We start from the raw sequence: 23,135 nt of genomic DNA, 5'->3' as shown, positions 1-23,135 counted from the left end.
AAAGCTATATTTTAAAAAAACATGATTCTCAAAGCTTAAAAACATCATTTAATATGTTGAAGCAGGGAGCCGATGTAGTGAAAAGATGATGACTTCAGCAAACCCCAATTAATCCTGGTTATGTCATTTATTAGCTTAAAGGCAGAGGTTAGTTATGGTTTCTCAATCTGAAAATCTGGAATAATAAAATCCTGTTTCAAGGATTAAATGAAATAATCTATGTGATTTGTATATAGAAGGCGTTGAAGAAATACACATTCTTTTTCTTTAATCTTTCTTTAAATTCACAACTCTAGTAATTAGGAATCTACAAAACCAATTATGTAATTTGGGCTTACAAAAAGGTCATATTTTCTACTTCAAAGCCTAGGTGGACAGGAAACAATGTAATTAACATGAGTATGCCAATGAACAATTTAAAAATTTAATTTACAAATCCTTTTTCCAATCATCAGTAATATAATTTATGATGAAAACTTTTGTTGAGTCAAGTGGGAATCCATTAACTCTTGCAAATTTTGTTTGCAAACCAATATCAGCTCAAAACTCAAGGGGACCAATCAAGATAGCTGGCTCCTATGATTGTAGCATAAACCTTAGAGCATCTCTCAGAGTGGAATTTTAATAGACAAATTATTTCAGCTCAATTCTTCTTTATTTTAATGCCATTTCATTACTTTGGTACATTGTAACATAAGTAGAAATGGATGAGGTGACTGTTAGGCAGTGTGTGAGTGATCTTATTAGCTGGCCTCTACTGACTTCCAACGGTACAACATTCCCATACATCACTAATGGTAGATAGTGTGTTCCGGGATTGCCCCAGTAGTTGGGGCTGAAGATTAAAATAATAATAGTAATGGCCTAAGGTTATTTTTATTCTTTATAATTTATATATACTAAAAATCACTGAGCTGTACATTTAAAATGGGTGAATCGTATAGTAGGTGAATTATATCTCAATAAAGTTATTATATGTAAAGAAAAAAAACAAGACTCTCAAAGCTGAAAAAAATCACTTAATATGTTGAAGCAGGGAGCCTGATATAGTGAAAATAGAACTAATGATAATTTCAGCAAACCCAAATTAATTTTTTCATATTAATTAACATTAATTAATATGAATATAATATTTCCAACATACATTGTCTTATTTGCTTCTCACAAAAACTCTTAATTCAAACAATCCTTATTTGCATTATAAGAAAAAATCAAACCATAATATTGATATCTCCATTTCATAAATCAGGAACCTGAGGCACAGATGGTGTACCTTTCTACTGAGTGATAGAGTTAGTACCTGATCTGACCGCTAATAAATTCCATGATTTTAAAAATTAATATTCCACTGAAGTTTCCTATGAAGAATAAACCTAATGGTCCATATATGGTTTATTCAGTGGTTAGAACATGGTAATAATGAAGATCCAGACTTAATAATTCTTTGCAGTTCCTTTACTGCCTACTTCTCCCAACCCTAGCATTGTTCTAAAGTCCTGACACTAGCCAGTCACAGTGAGGGTACTGACAGAGCTGTATTCAGTCAACCCCACAACTAAGCAAATCTTGAAGATAAATGCTTTCCACTGTGTCAGTGTGCCAGTGTTTATTCTCTCCACATCCGCCATTCCATACATTGACCCAATCGTCAATTATCCATCCATTATTGAGTAGATAGTATGTACTAGGTAATATGAAAAAGATAGATATAAATAGCAATTATTATCATCTAGTGAACTGAGTATGATAGTATTATAACCAAAGTGCTATAATAATAGAAAGTAGGAAGCATCTAAATGGGTATTCTGGAGGGCTTCCCACAGGAATAATGTTAGAAAGGCATTCTCCTACTTCTTAAGAAGAGCCACAGCTATTAGGTCTTTAAATGCTCTATAAAATGTTTGTCAGTACAACTTACATGAAAAAGAGGAACATAATTGGATTGGATCTTCAGTGACAAAAATAACAGAGCACTGATTCTTAACAGGTGGGAAAAATCACAGTGATGATTGACATCATGGAAAGCAAAGGAGTAATGGAGAGCAGATTCCCCAAAGATGTGTGTCAATATCCATTCATCCATTCATCTATCCTTTCAGTGATCCTAAAAATACTCCTTGAGCACCTACTATGTGCTGGGTACTGCTCTTGATTCTGGCCTGTACGCACCAACAAGACCAAGCAAGTCTCTGTCCTCTGGAAATGGAAAGAGGGAAAAAATAAATCTTATAATTTCCGGTAATACTTCTTAAGTCAAGATTAGGAGACACAAAGTGAAGCTTGTATGAATCTGGTTTCTCTCAGTGCCAGGCCTTGGGATAAGAGCAAACTTGTTATGAACAAAGAGCAAAAGAGAGCTGGAGCGGCTACAGCTCTGTGAGTCAAAGGAAGCATTAGCAAATGCTCTGGAGCGGGAGCAGGCCCAGATCTCGTAAGGCCTCTGAGGGCTCCAGTAGGAAGTTTACAATTTTACATGTAGTGGGAAACCGGGAGGGGTTGGAGTAGAGAAATGATGATATTTAATTTTCCTTTTATGAGAGCTTCCTGTAACTGCCGTATGGAAAACAGACCATAAGGAGGCAAGCATCGGAGCAGAGACAGTTAGGAAGTCATGATGCTGATCTCCCCAGAGATCGGCACACTGGACCAGGACTGACACAGCACTTGCAGCAGCAACAGCTGAGCAGTGTCAGACCCTGAATACAGCTGGAAAAGTGAGCCAAGAGGACTTACTAACAGTTGAAAAGATGTACAGTGACTGTAAGGCTGTCACAACTGGAAAACAATCTGTTCTTTCAGTGTAATTCCCTTATGCCTGAAATAGGTTGGTAACATTACTATGAAGTTCTTTTTTATGTCATCTTAACATGAAACGTTATTTGAAAAAAGTATCAGAAATTATTGGAGATTATTGAATATTACAGAATGAGAGCAAAATCACCATGTACTCATTTGACCATAACTGTTTTAAGAAATAAAATGAATACTCCAGCAAGCTGAACTATTAAGCTCACAGAAAACAAATTATCTTAACACTCTAATATAAATCACTTCTTAAGGAACTCGCTTCATAGCATTAAGGAAATGTTGATTTCACAAGATTAGATAGATGTATATTTTAGTTGGTTGGACTCAAATTACGTTGGTTTTAATAAGCCCTGATTATTTCACTTCAAAGTTACCTGATTTTACTGCAGCATGAACGTGGGCAGACTCAACCATCAGTTACTTGTTAATATGGATTTTTCTGTCCCTGTCATTTAACAGAATACTAGCAAGAGAGAGGGTGGGTGATAATAGCAGGGCTTTCAGGACCGAGAGACAAGAGTATCGTCACATCAGGATTTCAAATTCATTGTTACATGGATGGGCACTTTCCAGAATAACTGTGTGTGAGTGTGTGTGTGTGTGTGTGTGTGTGTGTGTGTGTGACTGTGTCTGTCTGTCTGTGTGGCTGAGGGCACAAGGTAGAATGGTGCTCTGGCTCTGTGAGCTGTTCTATGAAAAGTAGAATTAGGGGCACCTGGGTAGCTCAGTCGGTTGAGTGTCTGACTCTTGATTTCGGCTCAGGTCATGATCTCAAGGTTGTGGGAACCAGGCCCGTGTCGGGCTCCCCACTCAGCGGGCAGTCTTGTTGAGGATTTCTCCCTCTCCCTCTGCTCCTCTCCCTCATACTCTCTCTCTAAAATAAATAAATAAATCTTAAAAAAAAAGAAAAGAATTAAAGGCTCACAGATGGCAATATAAAGAATGAAGGAAGAAAACCAACAACGAAATTCTAAATCTCCCAACCTGATTAGCCTTCTTCAATCAATCATCTCCCAAATATATTTTACCATGCAATGTTACCCCCATCTTTCGCTGCTTGCAGCCTCATACTTATTAGCATTGCAGAGCCAGTATTCTATGGATATCACTAATCACCTTTCACCTCCATGGACTATATTTCTGCTGTGATGATTAAGGGAGAAGATGAAGGATTAAGGCTTCCTGGGTTAGAATCTCAATTCTCCCTTGGAAAGATATATGGTATTTGGCAAATTATTTTATCTCTTGGCTATACCAGGTTCCTCAGGTATAAAAAGAGGCTAATAATAGTACCTAACCCAAAGAATTGTTATGAGAATTAAGTGAAGTAAGGCAGGCAGAGAGTTGTGTAGTAAGTGTTTGGTAAATTATTGTTATTCCACTCTGCCATAAAAATCACATTTTGGTGATAATAGAAACAGCTGGTTAGTGAAGATGTCTCTGAGCCTAGCAAAATTTGGGGTAAAAGATAAGCTTAATGAGTGAGTGAATAAAGCAATGAGCAAATATTTGTTGAATCTCTATGATGTGCTAGGAGTGTGATGGAGTTATGCCTTTTCATTTAATTCAATAGTCTTGCAAAGTATGGATCATTAATTCCAATTAATAAATGAGATTACTGAGGTTCAGAGTGGTTAATAATATGCCACAGTCACACAAGTTAGTAGATACAAGAATGATAATTTGACCAATGTCTGGCTGGGAAAACAGCATTTCATCCATAATATACTACAAATCCTGTTAGGCAGTCGTAGTGGAAATGTCCAGCTCTGAATCAACAGAACCATGAATGTTCCTTCCTCCATAGCTATCATTTTGATGAGGTATACTCATCCTCAATGAAACACTGACTATAGGCAGTTAACTCTGCCACAGCATTGATGTTCCTATGGGGCAGTTCAAAGTAGTACACTGTAAAAAAAAAAAAAAAAAAAGGCAGGAGGGATCCTGGGTGGCCCAGTTGGTTGAGCATCTGACGCATGATTTTGGATTAGGTCATGATTTCAGGGTCGTGAGACCAAGCCCCACATTGGGCTCCGTACTAAGTGTGGAGTGTGCTTAAGATTCTCTCCTGCCCTCTCCCACTGCCCCTCCCCCAAGACTCATGCGTGTGCACTCTTTCTCTTGAAAAAACAAAAAAAGCCATTAATTAGATGTATCTGTCAGGTTCCAAAAATTGTATTAGAGCCTGTTGGTACTTGGAAACACTCATGTGTTAACCAACCCAATGCTAGAAGCTGGCAGTCTGTACTCTAAAAGCAAAATTAGAAAATGTAACTTCATTGAATTTAAAAGAAAGCATGTATTGCTGAAACACTCATGCTTTATTTAATTACACTCTTGGTATATTTGACATCGTTTTGCTTGCTATCTTCTCAAAGACGATAAAATCATATACATTTTAGATATGCGGCTGATTCTAAAGGAGTACTTTCCAGCCAGGTGTTACACCAGGATGGATTCCTGGAACACTCGGTGATACTACAGTCAGCCAGAGCTGCATTCTCACCTTCACTGTAAAGGCAAATACCTCATGTGTGCATGTTTACCCCTTCAGAAGCTGTGACGGTTCCCTAAATTGAATGAATGGTAGACTGGAATGCCGGAATGTGCTAAAATATTGACTATGACGTTCAATGTCCGGAGAGATAGGAACACGGGTCAAGTGCGTCAGATGACTGGGACACACTGGAATGATGAGGAGAGAAACATTCATGGAGTTAGGACATCCAATTACATGAAGCATTTAGAGAAAATGTTAAGATTTGTGATGGCACTATCATGATTATTTTACTATCAAAAATAAGATGCATAGAATTGAATGGAAACGCTTGAATGACTAGAGTTATTGTTAGGCTATTAACTAGTATTAATTTGGGAGAATTATTAGTGAAAGGTGCTTTGCAAACTATATCACCTGTATGGAGATTGTGGACAAGGTTTTTGTTCTTGTTTTTGTCTTATCAGAAAATAACAATAGGGACCTCTTTCAGAATTAATTACTATGGGAAAGACCTTTGTACTCTGATTGAGTGTATTTGTTCTGATGAAATGTTCTCTTTGATATTGATGTTGTATATGAAATGAACCTGCTGGTGGCTGTCTTCCTTTAATTAGGAAACTTAATAAGCCAGCACTGTCTTTCTGTCACACACACAAAGTATTATAAGAAACATGACTAATTCGCAGTAATTCAGAGTGCTATGATAAATAACACAGCTCATTGAAATTATGAAAAAGTACCTTAACAGTGTCTTCAGAGAGAAATCAAGATACATGTTTTAGGCTAGAAATTCTTTTTTCCCCCTAAGATTTTATTTATTTATTTGTCAGAAAGAGAGAGAGAGAGAGAGCACAAGCAGGAGGAGCTGCAGGCAGAGGGAGAAACAGGCTCCCCGCTGAGCAGGGAGCCCGATGCGGGGTTCAATCCCAGGGCCCTGGGATCATGACCTGAGCTGAAGGCAGATGCTTAAGCAACTGAGGCACCCAGGCACCCCTAGGTTAGCAATTCTTAATTCTAGTTACATTTAATATTTACCTGGGGTACAGTTAAAAGTATGCATCCTGATTTCTTCCTCAGACCAAGTAAAATTGATTCTCGGGAGCTGGGACTCAGAGAGATTTAAAAGCTCCAGGGTGACTTGAATATGTAGCCAGAGTTGAGAATCACTGATGTAGGCGATGCGGCCAGGCCACCAATATGTTCACTGATGAAAACTCAGGGCTAACCCTCTGAAGGTTATAAATAAATTCCTCTGAGGTTATAAAATAAGTGTTGTAATAGATTAATATTACTTTTGATAAATTCTGGCTTTATTTTTTTTCTACTCAGTTTATGAAAAAGAAAAGCCCCAGTTCAAAGGCATTGCTCGTGTACAAGTCTGGCAAGCTACAGATCTGAATGCAAATCTCGCTCAAATGAAGTAAATCTTGCGTGATAATAGCAAAAGGCAAAAGGGAAGGTTAAGTAAACTTATCTCTGCTTATAGGAAAATAAATAAAAATTATACTGACTACTAACCGAGGGTCAGGATAGAATCTTTCAATGTTATTGTTATTCCAAATACTGGGTGATTATCAACCAGTTTCAAGTTTCAGTTTTGAAAACTCTCCATAGAATTGTGTGCTATTTGGACTGAAATATGAGCAATTTTCCCTACTTACAAAAAATTCTGATGTAAAGTTTTTCTTTACATATTCTTATTATATAATATTTGTATATGTTGTTTAGAGAGAAAAAAAGAAAATACAGACAAGAAGAAGAAACCACAAATAATCGTACCACATGAAGATACACACTCTTAGCTAACATATTGGTATATTTCTTTCTACCACTTTTCCAATACATTTTTAACTAAAATGAAGGGAGGTCTATATTTATATTTAAGCTATTTTTCCCCACCCAGCAATACGCCACAAAATGTTCAACAGTACAATTACTAGAATATTCAATTTTCTTACATTCCTAAGTCAACAAAGCTGTGAGGAAAAATATTTTTCATTTATGGGGCGCCTGGGTGGCTCAGTCGTTAAGCGCCTGCCTTTGGCTCAGGTCATGATCCCAGGGTCCTGGGATCGAGCCCCGCATCGGGCTCCCTGCTCAACGGGAGGCCTGCTTCTCCCTCCCCCACTCCCCCTGCTTGTGTTCCCTCTCTCGTTGTGTCTCTCTCCATCAAATAAATAAATAAATCTTTAAAAAAAATTTTTTTTCATTTCTGATATTATTTTTTTTTTGCAATAGATTTTTAGATGTAAAATTGTATACTGAAGTCTCTAAAATAAGTGTTCTACAGGTTTCATCCTATGTATCTCATTGAAGAGCTGTGTATCATCAACTTTTGGTAGAATAAAGAAACAAAGTTCAAGATGGCTGAATGAACTTTCAAGTACATTTGTTGTTCCTGGCTCTGAAGACTTCATTAACATGATAATAAATAACTTTCAAAAGGTATAGACCTAGGGTAGTTTTCTAGAAGGTAAAATTCTGATGTAAGAGTGTTAACTGACAGAGTAGTTTAGCTTAGGTTTTGTGCAGGACAGGAAGACAGTGAATCATCCTAGAGATGGCCGGACTCAAAAATGGCAGATAGACAAAGACAGGAGTGAGAGTCAGAGAAGAAAACTGAAGGTCTGACAATAAAACATGCAAACACAAACTTTTTCTCTAAAGAAATTCAAAGTACAAAGCAGTAATGTGGGAATCAGCACTCTGGAGTACAGTCTTCCATCTGACATTGGGTAAGTCGCCTGAGTACTGGCTCCTTAGCCATTCACTCTGTAGTGAAATCTTTCCTTTCCTGAGACTTCTCCATGTACCCAGAACTCTAAGTCAGCCTTCCTGTTGTTTTATTCTTCAATGTAAACAGATGACCAAAGATCACCAGATATTGTTGGAAATTCTATAGCCTAAAAGAGAATGACTAATTGAAGCAGGCAGGAAAATGGGTCACTGGAACAATAGACTAAAACTTAAAAACCAAGGGAAAACTTAAGACATTCACAAGTGTAATTAGATTAGAGATGTTATGTTCATGAAATACAACAGGATGCTCTGAAAAAGTTACATTCTGAAAACAAAAAAGACTTTCGGAAATCAAATATACATATATGATCTCACCATCCCTCCAACACACACACACACACACACACACACACAGAAATGAAAAGTCATTTGGAAGAAAAGCACAGGAAATCTTCCAGAACTGAGGCCAAAATCAAAACCATGAGATGAAAGAAAATGCACACACAGGCATCACATACACCTAAACATAATGCTGTCTAAGTCTGTAACACAAAAAATAAAGATAATAAAAATGCACAGAGAGAAGAAAAAAAAAATCATTGACAAAGGAATAAGAATCAGACAGCAATTGGGCTATTTTAGCAGTAACAATGGATGCTAGATGACAGTGAATCCAGTCTCCAGATTTCAAGGAAAATGATTTTTAACCTAGGACTTTATAACCAAGCAAATACAATGAAATGTAAAAGTGAACCGAAGTCATCTCAGACATACAATAACTTAGCAAGTTTGCATATCACATGAGCCTTCAGAGGTAGGTGCTTAAGGATATACTAAAAAAAAAAAAAAATGAGGTTGAAAACTAAGAAAGAGGAATATGTGGGACAGTAGAAACTGGAATTAATCCAGTAATCTAATGAAAAGTCAGTGAACACCAAGAATTTCTTAAAGAAGAAGAATGAGGTAAAGGATATAAAAATTAGAATCTGGAACATATGGGAATATTTAGAAGGTGAGATATTTTCTCCTCCCAAGGAAAAAAAATACAGGTAATCTAGGAAAATAAAACTAACAAAAGTTTGTGGTATAAACATGGAAGTAAGTTTAGTGTGGCATAATTTTGAGTAATTGATGGAGGGTTGGAAAGAGGAATCAATTTGACCTTGACTCAGGACTATTCAAGAGTGGCACAGAGATCATAACAGCTTGGAACTGTAGAAGAGGAACTGATCCTATAACTTCCAAAAGCATTATTTTCATAGTAGTACTACATTTGCCAAGTGGAGAATCAAGAGATACTGTTAAAATGTGATAGAATGTGATATAAAGGTGTAAATATGCTATTTAAAGCTACAGATTTAATTGGCAGAGAGGTTTAAAATTTTAAATGGCAATATAACTATGAAAAATTGAAGGGTTATGCAAATAAGCTAAATCTTCATCTAACATCACCGGGTATCAACAGATACTGCTGAAATTTAATAAATCTAGAAATAGCAGTATTAATGTGCTTACTCATAGGGAACTGAAAGATATTTCCAAAAGCTTAACAGCAGAAAGTGTTAAAAACTTTTGGTTATGAGATTGTTGTTCATTACAAATCTTCTTATATTACTTGAATTTCAAACTGTACATGAAATACCTTAATCATTTAAGCTGAGCATATTATACTCACCCATCAAATATTAAAGACCAAACATGTATTTTTTTCTTAAAAAGTAATATTCTAGATTTGAAGAAGACAGCTTACCTTTGGAGAGGGGGTAAAGGAATAAGGAGATACTAGAAATTAACTTACCCAAGCAAAAGTCACTGAGGTCAGCAAAAGAACATTTGAGCAGAGAGTCTTTTTTATCCTCCTCAGCGTTAACTGGGGAAAAAAAAAAGACATTCACAGTTTTTGGAAATAAAAACATTAACATTTAGAAAAATGACCATCGTGACTGATGGCCAAACATAAAGAAAATTTTTAAGTTAATGAGTTGAAATTAGTTATCTAAAATTTCACTCAGTAAGGGCAAGATACGTCTCTATTATATTTTAATACCTTTGTCCTCTTGAATAATTAGTCACTTTTCTTATTGGACATGGATGTAAGCTATTATTTATAATTGGTAGTGACTTCACAGTATTATTGAAAAGAGAATGTTGGTATTTTCAAGTTATCCAGAGGAAGAAACAACCCCAAGGAATCATAAAAGAATACATTCTCATAAGACAAAAAAGCAACTTAGAGAGGGATGGAAGAAGAGAAACACACCTCATCCACTGAATGACAGGGGGCCAGGTTGTATTTTGACTCTTGGCTTTTGTGAAAAGGAATTGTCTAAAAGCATAATGGTGTCTCAGATGGGCAGATGTGTGTAGAAAGGTGCCCAGGGCAGCCACCAAGTGCAAGTGTGGCATCTAACTGGCACTTGCCCGTATTTCAGCCCTTCTGTTGTCTAAGCCTCAGTGCCAACATTTGATTCCTAACACTTGTCCAACCACATCTTTGTGCAATCAAATCTTCACTGCTTACTGAATATTACTTAAAGTCTTTGGTCTTTCTTTTTAAGAAACCAAGTTTAGTGTTGTTGACATATTCTCCTCAGTTACTGGTTATAGGTTCTCACCAGAAATTCAGGTAGCTAGTCTGTCTTCTCCTGCAAACAGAAAATACTAGGTCTAGGTTCCCATAAGATTGGGTTCTTTCAAGGCAAGAAAGAAGTGAAAACACGCCTCGCCAACAAATGGCCTTCTGTCTGACTGGTGTACTGCTCTCCTTTCTATGCCAGCCTTCCTGCTAATGAGCTCTATAAATACTAGTAAAATGGATGAAGGAAGGAAGGAAGGAATGGTTCAAAAACACTTACTCTTTGCAAGTTGGAAAAAAAAAAATGGAATAGCTGCTCACCTGGCTCTGTTTTGTCCGCGGAGATTAAGGTTACAGAAGTGGGAGCCTGAGACTCACCCTCGGTGGACTGAAAGAGTGAGGTAGATTGGCTCAAGCTCTTTGAGTAGGCATAGCTCTGGGCAAGGCAAGGCAGGGATCTCCGGGATGGTTTCAATGAAGTTTCCTTTGTTATCTCGCTCTTGCTTACATTCATACCTGCAAATTCAAAATGGTGAGTTTTAGAAGTAATAAATAATCAACAAAAGTCAACAAATAATTTTAATTCTTGTGATGGCTGTTCCAGGAAAGTACTCTTGAAAAGCACCACCTAGGGACTAGAACTAATTGAGTTAGTTCTGTTTATATTTTGTAAGGAAAAGTGAGAATTTTGTCAAATAGTCCAGAGGAATAAACAGCTTTTCTTCGAGTTGACCTTCCATCATTTTTTTTTTCCAAAGGAAAAATGTTTAATATAAAGATTCAAGATTCACATCATGATAAGATATAAAATTGAACACCTTCTTGTGATAAAAATACAACTTTTGCATTTTTTCCTATTTAACTTATCCTGCCAACTTTTTTCCTGTGCTTTCATCATTTTTAAAAGCTTCTGTAAAAAAAACAAAAAAACAAAAACAAGTGGCTAAGTTCATTTAGGAAGTTATGAGGACAATCATTTGGATTGTCTTTGGATAAATCTAACCATTTAGTTTTCCAAGTGGCAAAATAAATGAAACTTAATACATAAACATTCAAATTACTGTTTACTAAATGGAGCCCTCCTTTGTACTCTATTCTCCCTTAAACACATACATACTACACTTGATTTTCCAACAATCTTATAGAGCAGGTATTGTTATTTCTATTAGCTGTGGGGAACTGAGACTTAGAGAGGAAAAGTAGTATGACTTATGTCACACAGATAAATAAGCAGTAAAGGGTTTATATTTCAAGCTAAAACCACCACATCAGGGTGCATCTATAAATTAGTTTGAAACTCCTGAACACCATCTATTCACCCCCAAACTCACAGACATTGAAATGTAAAGAACATTTAGCAAAGTCCATACCAGTAGAGACTAAAACACAGAAAGAGCATAGCTCTAGGCACATCTGTTTCCACCAGCCTCTCTATTCACCTGCCCACATGCTGATTCTCTGTATTAATGTAAATTTCTAAGGGAGTGATTGAAAAGTGAAAGGGATAGTGCAAATGCATTAGTACACAGAACATTCAATTAAGGAAGCTTTTGCCTTGCAGTTACTCATCTTAATTTCAATTTTGAGACAGAGTAGAATCTGGGTCATAATAGGTGTGGGCAAAGGGTAAAGACAGATAAAAGGTACATTTTCAGTAATTATTATATTTAGAATATAAACAAATTTAACTAAATTCCACCCAAATTGCTCAGGTCAGTAATTTTTTAGCTACTCAATTTTATAGTCAGTTCATAAATCAACTCAAAGTTTCTAAATAGCTCTTCAAATAAATGGATTTAAGTAAAGACAAGCAGAGGTACCAATGTGTACTGCCCATTGGGACAAATGGGAATCCTGAAAAAGAAATAACAAAGCAATTTTTGAAAGAGGTTCTACAGAAATAAGACATGGTTGAAAAGATGAAATTCAGATAAACGTAGGAGTGGGGCTTTTATACTTTGGTTTTATACAACTATGTATTTATACAACTATGTATTTTCATATTAAGTCTCAGTGTGTAAATAGAATGTAAACTAGAAAGGGATGCAGAGAAGAACTATGAATTGACTGGAAGCATAACACTCAGTCTCTTAGCTTTCTGGGACCTGGTAATGACAAGAAAAGAAAATACTTTCTTGAAGAGGAATTCCCCAAGGTCCACAGAAAGTAGACTGAAATCCTACAAAAATACCAGACAATTCCCCTTAAAGACCAACTAGTGTTTTCTACACTACATCCAAGAAATAACATAGGGCAAATCTGTCCTAGTAAGTTTCTATACCTATTAATCTTTTGTAATGTGATCTGATACATTCTTTTAAGAAACACCAATGTAGGTTATTAAATGGTCAGCTTTCTGTTTCTGGGCCCTGGTGGAGAAGAGCCTTTTACTCTAGCAGAACATAGGAGTAAAGGCATAAATATTTGGGGGGTGGAGTTGGGGAGAGGGAAGTTGCATAGAGAGAAGACAGTGAGAGTTGATGACAAAGATGTTGACTGAGAGAGAAATGCCCCTTGGCCCCAGAGAAATGGCCTTAATGGGAACTTTATAATAATACTATTCACCTTAATCCCCTGACCCCAGCATGTAGCTTCAAAAAGGAGCTACTTCTACATTTCCCTTTCTTACAATATTCAAACATGAGTGAAAGCTTCAACCGTTCTTTGGGTGAAAGAGGACTATTGAATCGGTAGATATTATTTCATAAACCAATATGGGGTGAGACTAACTTAATTATGCTCACCAATGCTGTCAGTGTTTCCTGTCATTTGATTCATTCTGGTATTCACCTAGTCATTCAACAGATATTAACTAGGCCTGTGCTCTCTGAAGGCACTCTGCGGACACCGTGGTGAGTAAGGTAAGGTAGACAGTAATTCCTGGCCTCAAGGGACTTCTATTTTAGTTGAGACTCAGACACTGACCAAACAAAAATAAATAAGTATATACATGCAAATTGTCTGAAATGCTATGAAAATACAGGTACTGCTATATAATGGGACTTCCTTTAAGAAGTGATCAGGGGCATTTTCTGTGAAGAAGTGACATATTAGGCCAAAAAAAAAAAAAAATGAAGAAGCACCTACTATATAGAAAGGTGCTTATGTATGTTTGTGTTGATGGTAATGTGTGTGCATGTGTGTTTGTGGGAAGTGCTTTTAAGGAAAGATAATAACATGTATAAAAGTCATGAGGTAGGAAGGCTGCAATGTATTTACAGAACTGAAAAAAAATTTGTGGCCTAGTAAGATAAAGAGGCATAAAGGAACTCCTGCTACAGTCTAGATGGGGGATAAAAATTAGCTACTGTTCTTCGAGGCATTGTTTTATTTATATATGCATTTATTTGCCCTTTATTTTTCACAGATTTATCTGTCTTATGTTCTTTCCTTGAATAATTGTGTTTGCCAAAAATCATAGCATAGTTTTAAACAACGCCCACCCCACATGGGAATGAAACTGGGAAAGGTTAAGATATTTACTTCCTCAAGTTCATAAATCTAGCAACTGGCAGAACTGAATGTTAAAGTTACAGCTACTGGATTCCAAATCCCATGATCTTTTCAGAATGCTTTATGGTTCCCCGTGAACCCCAATCCTACATGGTTCATTACCATGGTTTCACCTGGTATAAATACCACACACATTTTCAGCAGAGAGCTCTGAATGTAGAAACCACAGAGTTAGAGCAAACCTCAGAACCTATAATTCTATATCCACAATCTTAACAAACTGTGGAATATAATTTGGTGAAAAATGAACATGTGCTGCCTGGTACATATCAACAGGAAGTGTCTATGCACCTTATCTATCAAACTATATTTCTTGTGCTCATCTATAAAAGAATAGATATGAATAATATATAATCTGCTGTGAGTTAACAATGTATGTAACTGAGTTATACAACAAAGGTATCAATTTTTATTTTTAAGACTGATTTTTATTCATCAGTTTATCATTTATGTAATAATTTCAAACAATTCTTGAGTTCTTTCTCTGGGCCAGGCCTTGACTCAGTGTTGAGTATAACATAATGCTCACTCACAGGGGAAGGAGAAACATAAAAACAGATTTTATGCTAAAAAGCACAATGAAATACACACAGCACATTATAAAACCACAAGAGAAACTCCTAATCCAGGTGGCAATGCCAGTGAAGTCTTGTCTATGAAGGTAATCTTAGTGGATTCTTTCTGGCATATTCCTATTCCTATTTCTCTGTCTTTACTTATAATTCTTGGGTTCAACACATTTTCTTCAAAGGATTATGCATATAAGGTAGAAAATTCTCCATACAAAACATAACTGCTTCAAATATTTGTCAAATGCAACACTTAAAGAAAATTGGGGAAAAAATTTTGACAATGAACAAATGTCCTTCCCACAGCTCTGCATTTTCTTCCTATGCATCTTCAGCATAGTGCTCTCTCATTTCCTGAACTACTGAATGCTTCCAAAGCTATTATTCAGATCATCTTTGCTGGACACCTATATAATTTAAGCAGAAAGTCTGATGTCCTAATGTTCTAAAGAGTATAAAGTTTCTTTTCAAAGTTCCACATTAAAAGTCGTCACATTCTGCTTGGCATAACTAACAGTATCTGTTCTTTGCATGGCATGATTAACATCAGCTACTCCCACAGTATATTCAGAATTTATTTCTTCAATGTTCCAAAGTTCCATTTCTTTCCTTGTTGACTTTACCTGTTACCCTTAAATAATACTTGATAACTATTCCTTTAAAGCTAATAACTAGAAAAGAGACCATAGTAACATGTCAATTTTGGTAAGCATATGCAGGTCATGAGTTCAAGGATAAATCTATAAACTGCAGAAAGTGTGTCATTTCCTATATTTAGAACAGATTTTTCTCAAGCAACAATTACTACTTCCAATTGTTCTAAGAGCACTTCCTAAATGCTGACATATTTAAAGGGATCTAATGAAATGACAATTTCACTTGTATATACACAAAGGTACAAGAGGTGGAATTACAAATAAGATATCTTCTAGAAATGCATTCACCAAAGACATCTGACACCAAAGGAGAAAAAGTTGCCATTAGATACCATTTAAACTCAATGGGCTTTGAGTTGATATAGAGTTTTAATTGGATAAAATTTCAGAGAGGAAATTGGAGAGTAAATAAAAAAATGGTTGATTTTCTTTCTTTTTAAAGATTGACTGATTGATTGATTTTAGAGAGAGAGTAAGAGAGAGAGGGAGTATGGGGAGGGGCAGAGGAAGAGAATCTCAAGCAGACTCCCCGCACAGAGCCCAATGTGGGGCTCCATATCATGACCCATGAGATCACGACCTGAGCTAAAACCAAGAGTTGATGCTCAACCTACTGAGCCACCGAGGTGCCCCCAAAATGGTTGATTTTCTTAGTGCAAAATACAGATTTTTCAAAAGATCTACTCTTTCAGTAAAATTTCTCTTCAAGAAAACTAACTCATCCTAAGGACTCATGTGAAAAAAAATATATTTTTATAGAATGAACTCTGAAAATTCTACCAAGTAAATTGTTAGAAGAATTTTTGGAAGATTTGTAGCAAAATAATATGATATTATGACCTAATTGATTTTACATTATGTCCATAAGAAGTTTTGTCCATAAAAAATGTAGTTGTCTGACTCTTGTTACAATCTCAAGATGCATTTTGTGGTTTAGTAAAACTTTATACCTCTCTCAGAAATATTTTAGAATCGATGGTCCAAGAAAGGGAGGTGTCTCAGGATGCCATTTGATTTTATAAAATCCAAGCACACCTTCCTATAATAGTAGATATAAACAAAGCATATTTACCTAAATAATAAGCATTGGGGGAAAAAAGCATAAATGCACACAGAATTTTCTTCTTATCTTCCTTACCAAAATCAGTGTAGCTCTGTTTTCTTCAAAGGAACATTTCTGATTTGTTGCTAGAGTGTGCCCTTTTTGGCAGAGGTTATTGCTAGTAATAAAAGCACCATTCACTGATTGCCTACAAAGTGCCAGGAGCATCCTATATGTTATCAATAATTCTCATACTAGTCCTGTTATGACTTTTCATCCCCACTTTACATGTGAAAATCCTGAGATGCAAAGGGTGTCAGTAACTTGTCTCCAGTCCCACGTGTAGGAAGTGCTGGAGCTTGAAACAAACCAGGTCCATCTGACGCAAAGGCCTCTGCCCTTTGCAATAAAACATGTAACTTCTTTGTTTACTCAGAAAGTTCTTTTACAATAGTTTGTTCTTCACTATTTTTCAGTTTTACTCTCACTTGGAACAAAGACAAGTATGTCTCTTGTATCAGAGTCTTCGTAGAATAGGGATGGCTAACTCAGAGTAATTGAAGCAAATTTAATAATTTTTTTTTTTAATTTACAAAGGGGTGGGCAGAACTAAGAGAAACCAATAAACATTGATGAAGCTCCTTACAACTAACAAGGGCCAGAAACTTTATCACCGTGGGCCTGCAGAGCAGGGAGAGGGAGTAGACATAAGAACCTGGAGACAATTATAGCAGGAGAGGGAATCTGACAGAACGTATATGCTGACCTAGAAGAATGCAGCCACTGTAAATCCACAGAAGGGCATGGAGGGAGCCCGGGAAATAAAATACCCTAACCTCTCTTTCGTCAGCTTCTAATCTGCTGCTGATACTTCCCAACTGGTCAAATCTAAATAGTAGCTAGAGGTCATGCAAGCTCTTGGTTGTTGTAGTCCATAGGTATCTGCTTCCTGGGGAGTAGGACGAGGTGAAAAATGGTGCAGGATGGATCTGGAGAGATGAATGAAGATTATCCACTACCCACATACAGATGTAGGAGGGGCTTTCAGCGTAACCTTCAGGGACAGAAAGCAACATTATGCACTTTTACCATTAGAGAAAAATTTTCAGGGGTTTTTTGGGTCATAAATTATAAGTATTCTAAAATGTTTATAAGTAATCATGAAAAAGGCAACTATTGATTTTATTGTATTTTGACTGGCTTGCCATGTGCAAGACTCTGTGCAGGAGACAAAAGTAAGCAATATACATAGTCTTTAAACAAGAGTAATTAGTAAAATAAAAATTGATCTCATTCAATTAAAATATCTTAATAAGAAAGATGAATAGGAAAAGCTCTCTAATAAGTCTAATGCAAGACAGAATACTGTAAGGAAGGCACAGAGTTATGAAGGATTTTATAAATTGATGAAATACACTTCAAAAGTCCTGAAGGTGAAATGAGAGCCTTCATTTTTATCTTTTTCTGTGTGTACTCTTGTCTAGAGTCTAATTTCCAAGTCACACAGCCCACCCCAAATAGATTCATTTTCTTTGCTGTATGTCCTCTTAGAAACATATACTTTGGGGTGCCTGGGTGGCTCAGTTGTTTGAGTATCTGACTCTTGATTTTGGCTCAGGTCACGATCTCAGGGTCATAAGATCGAGCCCTGTGTGGGGCTCCACACTGGGCATGGAACCTGCTTTGGGTTCTCTCTCCCCCTCCCCTCTGCACCCCATCCTACTCATGCTCTCTCTCTCTCTAAAACAAGAACAACAAAACATACTTTAATTTAATAGAATTTCATGTTTGCATTTATGTATTTATGAGGTTATATTTAACATACAGTCTCTCTAGATGCCTGGTGAGTTCCATGAGGGCAAGGACCATGTCTGCCTTGTTCACAGACACGGCTTCAGCACGTGGCACTGCGTCTGCATATATAATATGCAAACAGGCATTTACAAAAAGAAAGACTGAAATGAGGCCCAATTAGTTAATGAGTTTACCAATGAATATCTTCATGTGACAAGTATTCATTCTCAGAGATGCTACATATTCTTTCTGGACAATGGGATACAGCAGTGAACAAAGAGATAAAACTCCCTACTGCGGTAAAGATTAAAATGTCAAGGGGACATCAAGAGACATTTACTTTTCATGAAACAGGGTTCTGAAACTTCAATGCTCACACAACCTATAACCTATAATGCTTTTTGAAATACAAATGAGATTGTTCTTTAAATTAAATGTTTATATGGTAGTGTCATAAATATGAACATTATCCTTATAAAAACAATGATCTACATATTAGTGGAGCTATTCCAAATCCCACTCTTCCCCCTCAATGGCTATTCATTTCCTTGCTTCCCCTTTTAGGACTCAAACAGATTTTTGCAGCAATTGAAGCTGAGAGTAATAGAGATTCCTGGTATTTGTGAAATATGCTATGATGCAAAGGGCTTTCTTTAGAATGCACAGGAGGAAAAAATAAAAACAGAAGTACAAGATAAATCTGTAGCTGAGCTTTTCCCCATCATTTTGTGTGTGTGTGTAAAGAGGTAAACGGAACTCCTGATCTTCCTTGCCTGCCTCATGAAAGGTGATTCCAAATGAAAACAAATCTTGGGTTTGGATTAGGATATAAAATTTGAAGTTTTATATTACTTCTGACAAGCTGCAAAGTTATAATATTTACAGTATTGCCAACAACAATACAGCCTCTTCCACACTGAAGAACTCAGAGATGGGATCTGGGTTTTGGCCCAAGTGCATGGACCCAGTAAGAAAACCTGGATTATACCCTCTCCTTGAAGTGCGGAAGATCTGAAGACTCCCACCACACCTCACAGGTCTATGATGGCATTTTGAAAGACTAAACATCTGATCCAACCTGTTCCAACCACACACTGTCATTGGTGAAACCAGTAACTCAACTAGAAGCAACTGATGTGTAGACTCTGAACCCAAACACAAGAATGACTAGGCTAACTAGCACAGCATCAGGGCACAACCTGTTCTATATTTTTAGCCTGCCATGAACATTTGTAACTACAGAACTTCCCACTGCTTCCACCTGCTTCTGTTGTTTTTACTGATGGGTTTCACCATACTGTGCCAAAGGTTGGCAATTCCCACATCTTCTTTTGAACATAGTTTGATATTTTTATAATTGAAAGCACATTTCAAAAGCTTAAGAATGGGAAAATGTAGCTTATACTAGAAAAGAAAACAGAAAAGTAGTATTGATTCTGGATATTTTTTCAACGAGTTTAGGATGAGAAAATTTTAGCTATTAGTATTATGTTTTCCATTTTAAAAGATAAGGGATAAATAATAAGGGCAGTATATATTATTGTTATTATTATTATGTTTAATTATTATGTTGGCTAATAATTAATTTACCACCAATTATGTACAACTTACTCTTCTCAGTAATACACATTTTATAGAAAATCAGAATTTGTTTTAATTTAATATCATCTGACTTTTAATTTTTAAAAATCATATGATCTGTTCTTTTTACCCCTATTTTTTGCTGTTTCCAGAGAGCCACATAAATAGAATCATACACTATACAACTTCTAAGATTAGGTTCTTTCACTTAGCAGAATGCATGTGAGAATCATCCATTTTTATAGGTATCAAAAATTTGTTCCTTTAAATACTAAGTAGTAATTTCATTGAGAGGATGTCCTACAATTTGATTATCTATTCATCCATAGAAGGACATTTGGGTTGTGTTCAGTTTTTGTGATTATGAATAATGCTACTATAAACATTCATATGAAGGTTTTGAGCTCTCATAAATGCATAGAAGTGTGCTTACTGGGTCAAATGATGAGTTCAGAAACTGTCAAATTTTTTCAAAAGTGGCTGTACCACCAACAGTGTATGAGAGAGTTCCTGTTGCAGTGTATAATCATCAACAGGATTTTGGTTGTTATTAAACATTCGAATAGGTTTGTAGTGATAACTCATTGTGGTTTTAGTTTGAATTTCCCTAATGACTAATGTTATTGAGCATCCCTACCTGTGCTTTTTGTCTTCCATATATATTTTTTGGTGAAGTCTGTTCAGATATTTTGCCCATTTTTTTTCATTGCATTTTTGTCTTATTATTAAGTTTTGAGAGTCTTTTATATATTCTGGATATAAATCCTTCACTTGATATGTGATATGCTAGTATTTTATCTCAGTCTGTGGTTCCTTTTTTTTGTTTTGTTTTGTTTTGTTTCCTAATAGTGTCCTTTGCAGAGCAAAGTTTTTATTTGCAATGAAGTAAATTTTTATGAATCCTGTTTTTGGTGCTATATCTGAAAAATCATTGCCTAACTCCAGGTTACGAACATTTTATTGTAGGCTTTTATACTTTTATATTTGACATGTAGGTCCATAATATATTTTAAGTTAATTTTTTATATACAGTGTGAGGTATAAAACAACAATCATTTTTGGCATATGGCTGTCTAGTAGTCAACTATTCCTTAAAAGACTGTCCATTCTCCATTCAATTGTCTTTGTAACTTTGTCAAAAATCAATTGTCCATACTTATTAGGTTGCTTTCTGGGTTTTCTATTCTGTTCTTTTGATGATTTGTTTATCCTTTCACCTACACCACATTGTCTTGACTACTCTAGCTTTATAGCATATCTTAAAAACAGGCAGTGCTAGTCCTCCAACTTTGATCTTTTTTTAAATTGCTTTGGCTATTAGAGTTATTTTTACCTTACCTTATACACTTTACAATCAGCTTATTTATAATTGATGATTGGCTTATCTATAATTGTTGTGATATTACAATTGAGATAGAATTAAATCTCTATATCACTTTGGGGAGAATTAACATCTTAACTATATCAAGTTTTCCAGTCCATGAACCCAGTATGATGATTTCTTAAGTTTTTTTTCTTTGATTTCATATTTTTATAGTTTTCTCCATACAAATCTTGCACATATTTTATTAGACTTATAGTTAACTATGTCATTTTGTTGGAGCTTTTTAAAAAGGTAATATCTTTTTTTTAATTTTAGTTTTCCAGTTTTCAACTGTGCATTGCTAATGTATAGAAAAATTTTGTAGATTCCTTGCAATTTTCCACATAGACAAGCATGTTTGTCTGCAAATAGAGTAGTTTAATTTCTTATTTTCCAATTGAATACCTTTTCTTTTTCTATCCTCATTTTATTTTCTAGGACTTCCAACGCAAATATTGAGTAGGAGTGGTGAAAGTAGACAATCTTGCCTAATTCTCGATTTTAGAGGGAAAGTAGTCTTTCATGATTAAGCATAATGTTAGATGTTAAGTGTTTTATAAATGCCCTATATCAAATGGAGGAAGTTTCTTTCTATTCCTAGGTTGCTGAAGTTTTTAACATTATAGATGTTGAGTTATTTTTTTCTGTGTCTGTTGATATATCAGGTAGTTTTCCTGTCAAATCTGTTAGTTTGACAAATTATATTGATGAATTTTTGAGTGTTGAACCAGCCTTGCATTCCTATGTGACAGTTGTTATGTTTAATTTTCAAATAATCCTGAAAAAGAGCTTTAATTATACACATTTAAGATGAGACAACTAAGATTAATTAAAGACATTAAAGAAAAAAAGACATTCAGTTCCATAACTGCCAAATCTATGAACTGAATTCAAGTCCATGGGATCCCCACGCTGTGTTCCTCTTACCGTAGCACCAAACCTTTCATATGTGCAAGAAGAAATATTATTGATGGGCACCAGGGCCACGAAGCTTCTCCCTTTCTAAACTCCACTTCCAAGGTAAAGAGGTCCGGGTAGGGTTCTAGGAAATGGACACTTTTGTTGTTGAGAGCAAAGCCAGTGGGCACACTGACAGAAAAGATGATACTGTAGCATCATGTACAGTCTCTCTGGGCCTTGTCTATCTCTCTCTCATGTGTTGGGACTTGTAAAAGTGAAGCAAAAACAGGATAGGTAGGGTTTATGCAGCTAACCTTTTGGATAATGGTTTAACCAGTTGAGATTACACCTTAGGAATGTTTTCATTTTCCTTCATGATTGCCTTGTGTTTATGAAAGCTTTAAAAGGATGCAACATTAAGTTTCAAATCAGATATAGGCCAAGAAGAAAGACACCTAGGAGGCCACTAGGTCTGCTGCTATTTTATATCTTAAAGCAGAGCCTGGTTTAGCAGAGCCAGTAATTTTATGTAGAATTTTGAGGCCAAGGTCCTAGTCGGAAAAACAAAAACAACTGGTTTTACCTGAATGTGTTTGTGTCTTCTCTGCATATCTTTCTCATGAATCTATTTTAAGATTTGAAAATAATTATCCTGGGTTTCAGCTAAATCTCTGCCTTAACACAAGAAATACTTAAAAATTCCCAGGAATACTGTACTTGCATTTTTTTGGTCTAGTTACACAGCACTATTGGAACATATCTACTGAGTAGAAATATCAACATTCAAATACAGTCTAAGAGACAACAAAAACCTGCTTTAATAAATGTTACTTAGGGCAGAGAAGGAGAATAGAGTTTGGATGATTTTATCATATATATCAAGAATATAATTAAAGTATTAGAGCAAGACCACTTGTTATGTAAAGTGGATGTTAATAAGAAAACATTGCCAATCTATAGAAAATCAATGCTAAGTACTTTAATCATTACATCTAAGCTGAGAACAGTAAAAGAAGAAGAAGAAGAAGAAAGAAGAAGAAGAAGAAGAAGAAGAAGAAGAAGAAGAAGAAGAAGAAGAAGAAGAAGAAGAAG

The 23,135-nt window shown here is 35.7% G+C and overlaps 1 protein-coding gene across 1 annotated transcript in view; it reads right to left on the bottom strand.

The window, feature by feature from the left end:
* The window catches only part of ANO3 (anoctamin 3), a 272,078-nt gene that overhangs the window by 183,388 nt on the left and 65,555 nt on the right, over nucleotides 1-23,135 (bottom strand). Inside the window, exons 2-3 of the mRNA XM_032413849.1 lie at nucleotides 10,947-11,141; nucleotides 9,849-9,920 (exon numbers count right to left, since the gene is read on the bottom strand). Coding sequence (XP_032269740.1) covers nucleotides 9,849-9,920; nucleotides 10,947-11,141 — 267 coding nt within the window. The remainder of the gene's footprint in view (nucleotides 1-9,848; nucleotides 9,921-10,946; nucleotides 11,142-23,135) is intronic.

The sequence above is a fragment of the Phoca vitulina genome, unplaced genomic scaffold (assembly GCF_004348235.1).
Source record: "Phoca vitulina isolate PV1807 unplaced genomic scaffold, GSC_HSeal_1.0 scaffold16, whole genome shotgun sequence".
In the NCBI taxonomy this organism is placed as follows: domain Eukaryota; kingdom Metazoa; phylum Chordata; class Mammalia; order Carnivora; family Phocidae; genus Phoca; species Phoca vitulina.
This window is presented reverse-complemented; position numbering and strand designations above follow the sequence as displayed.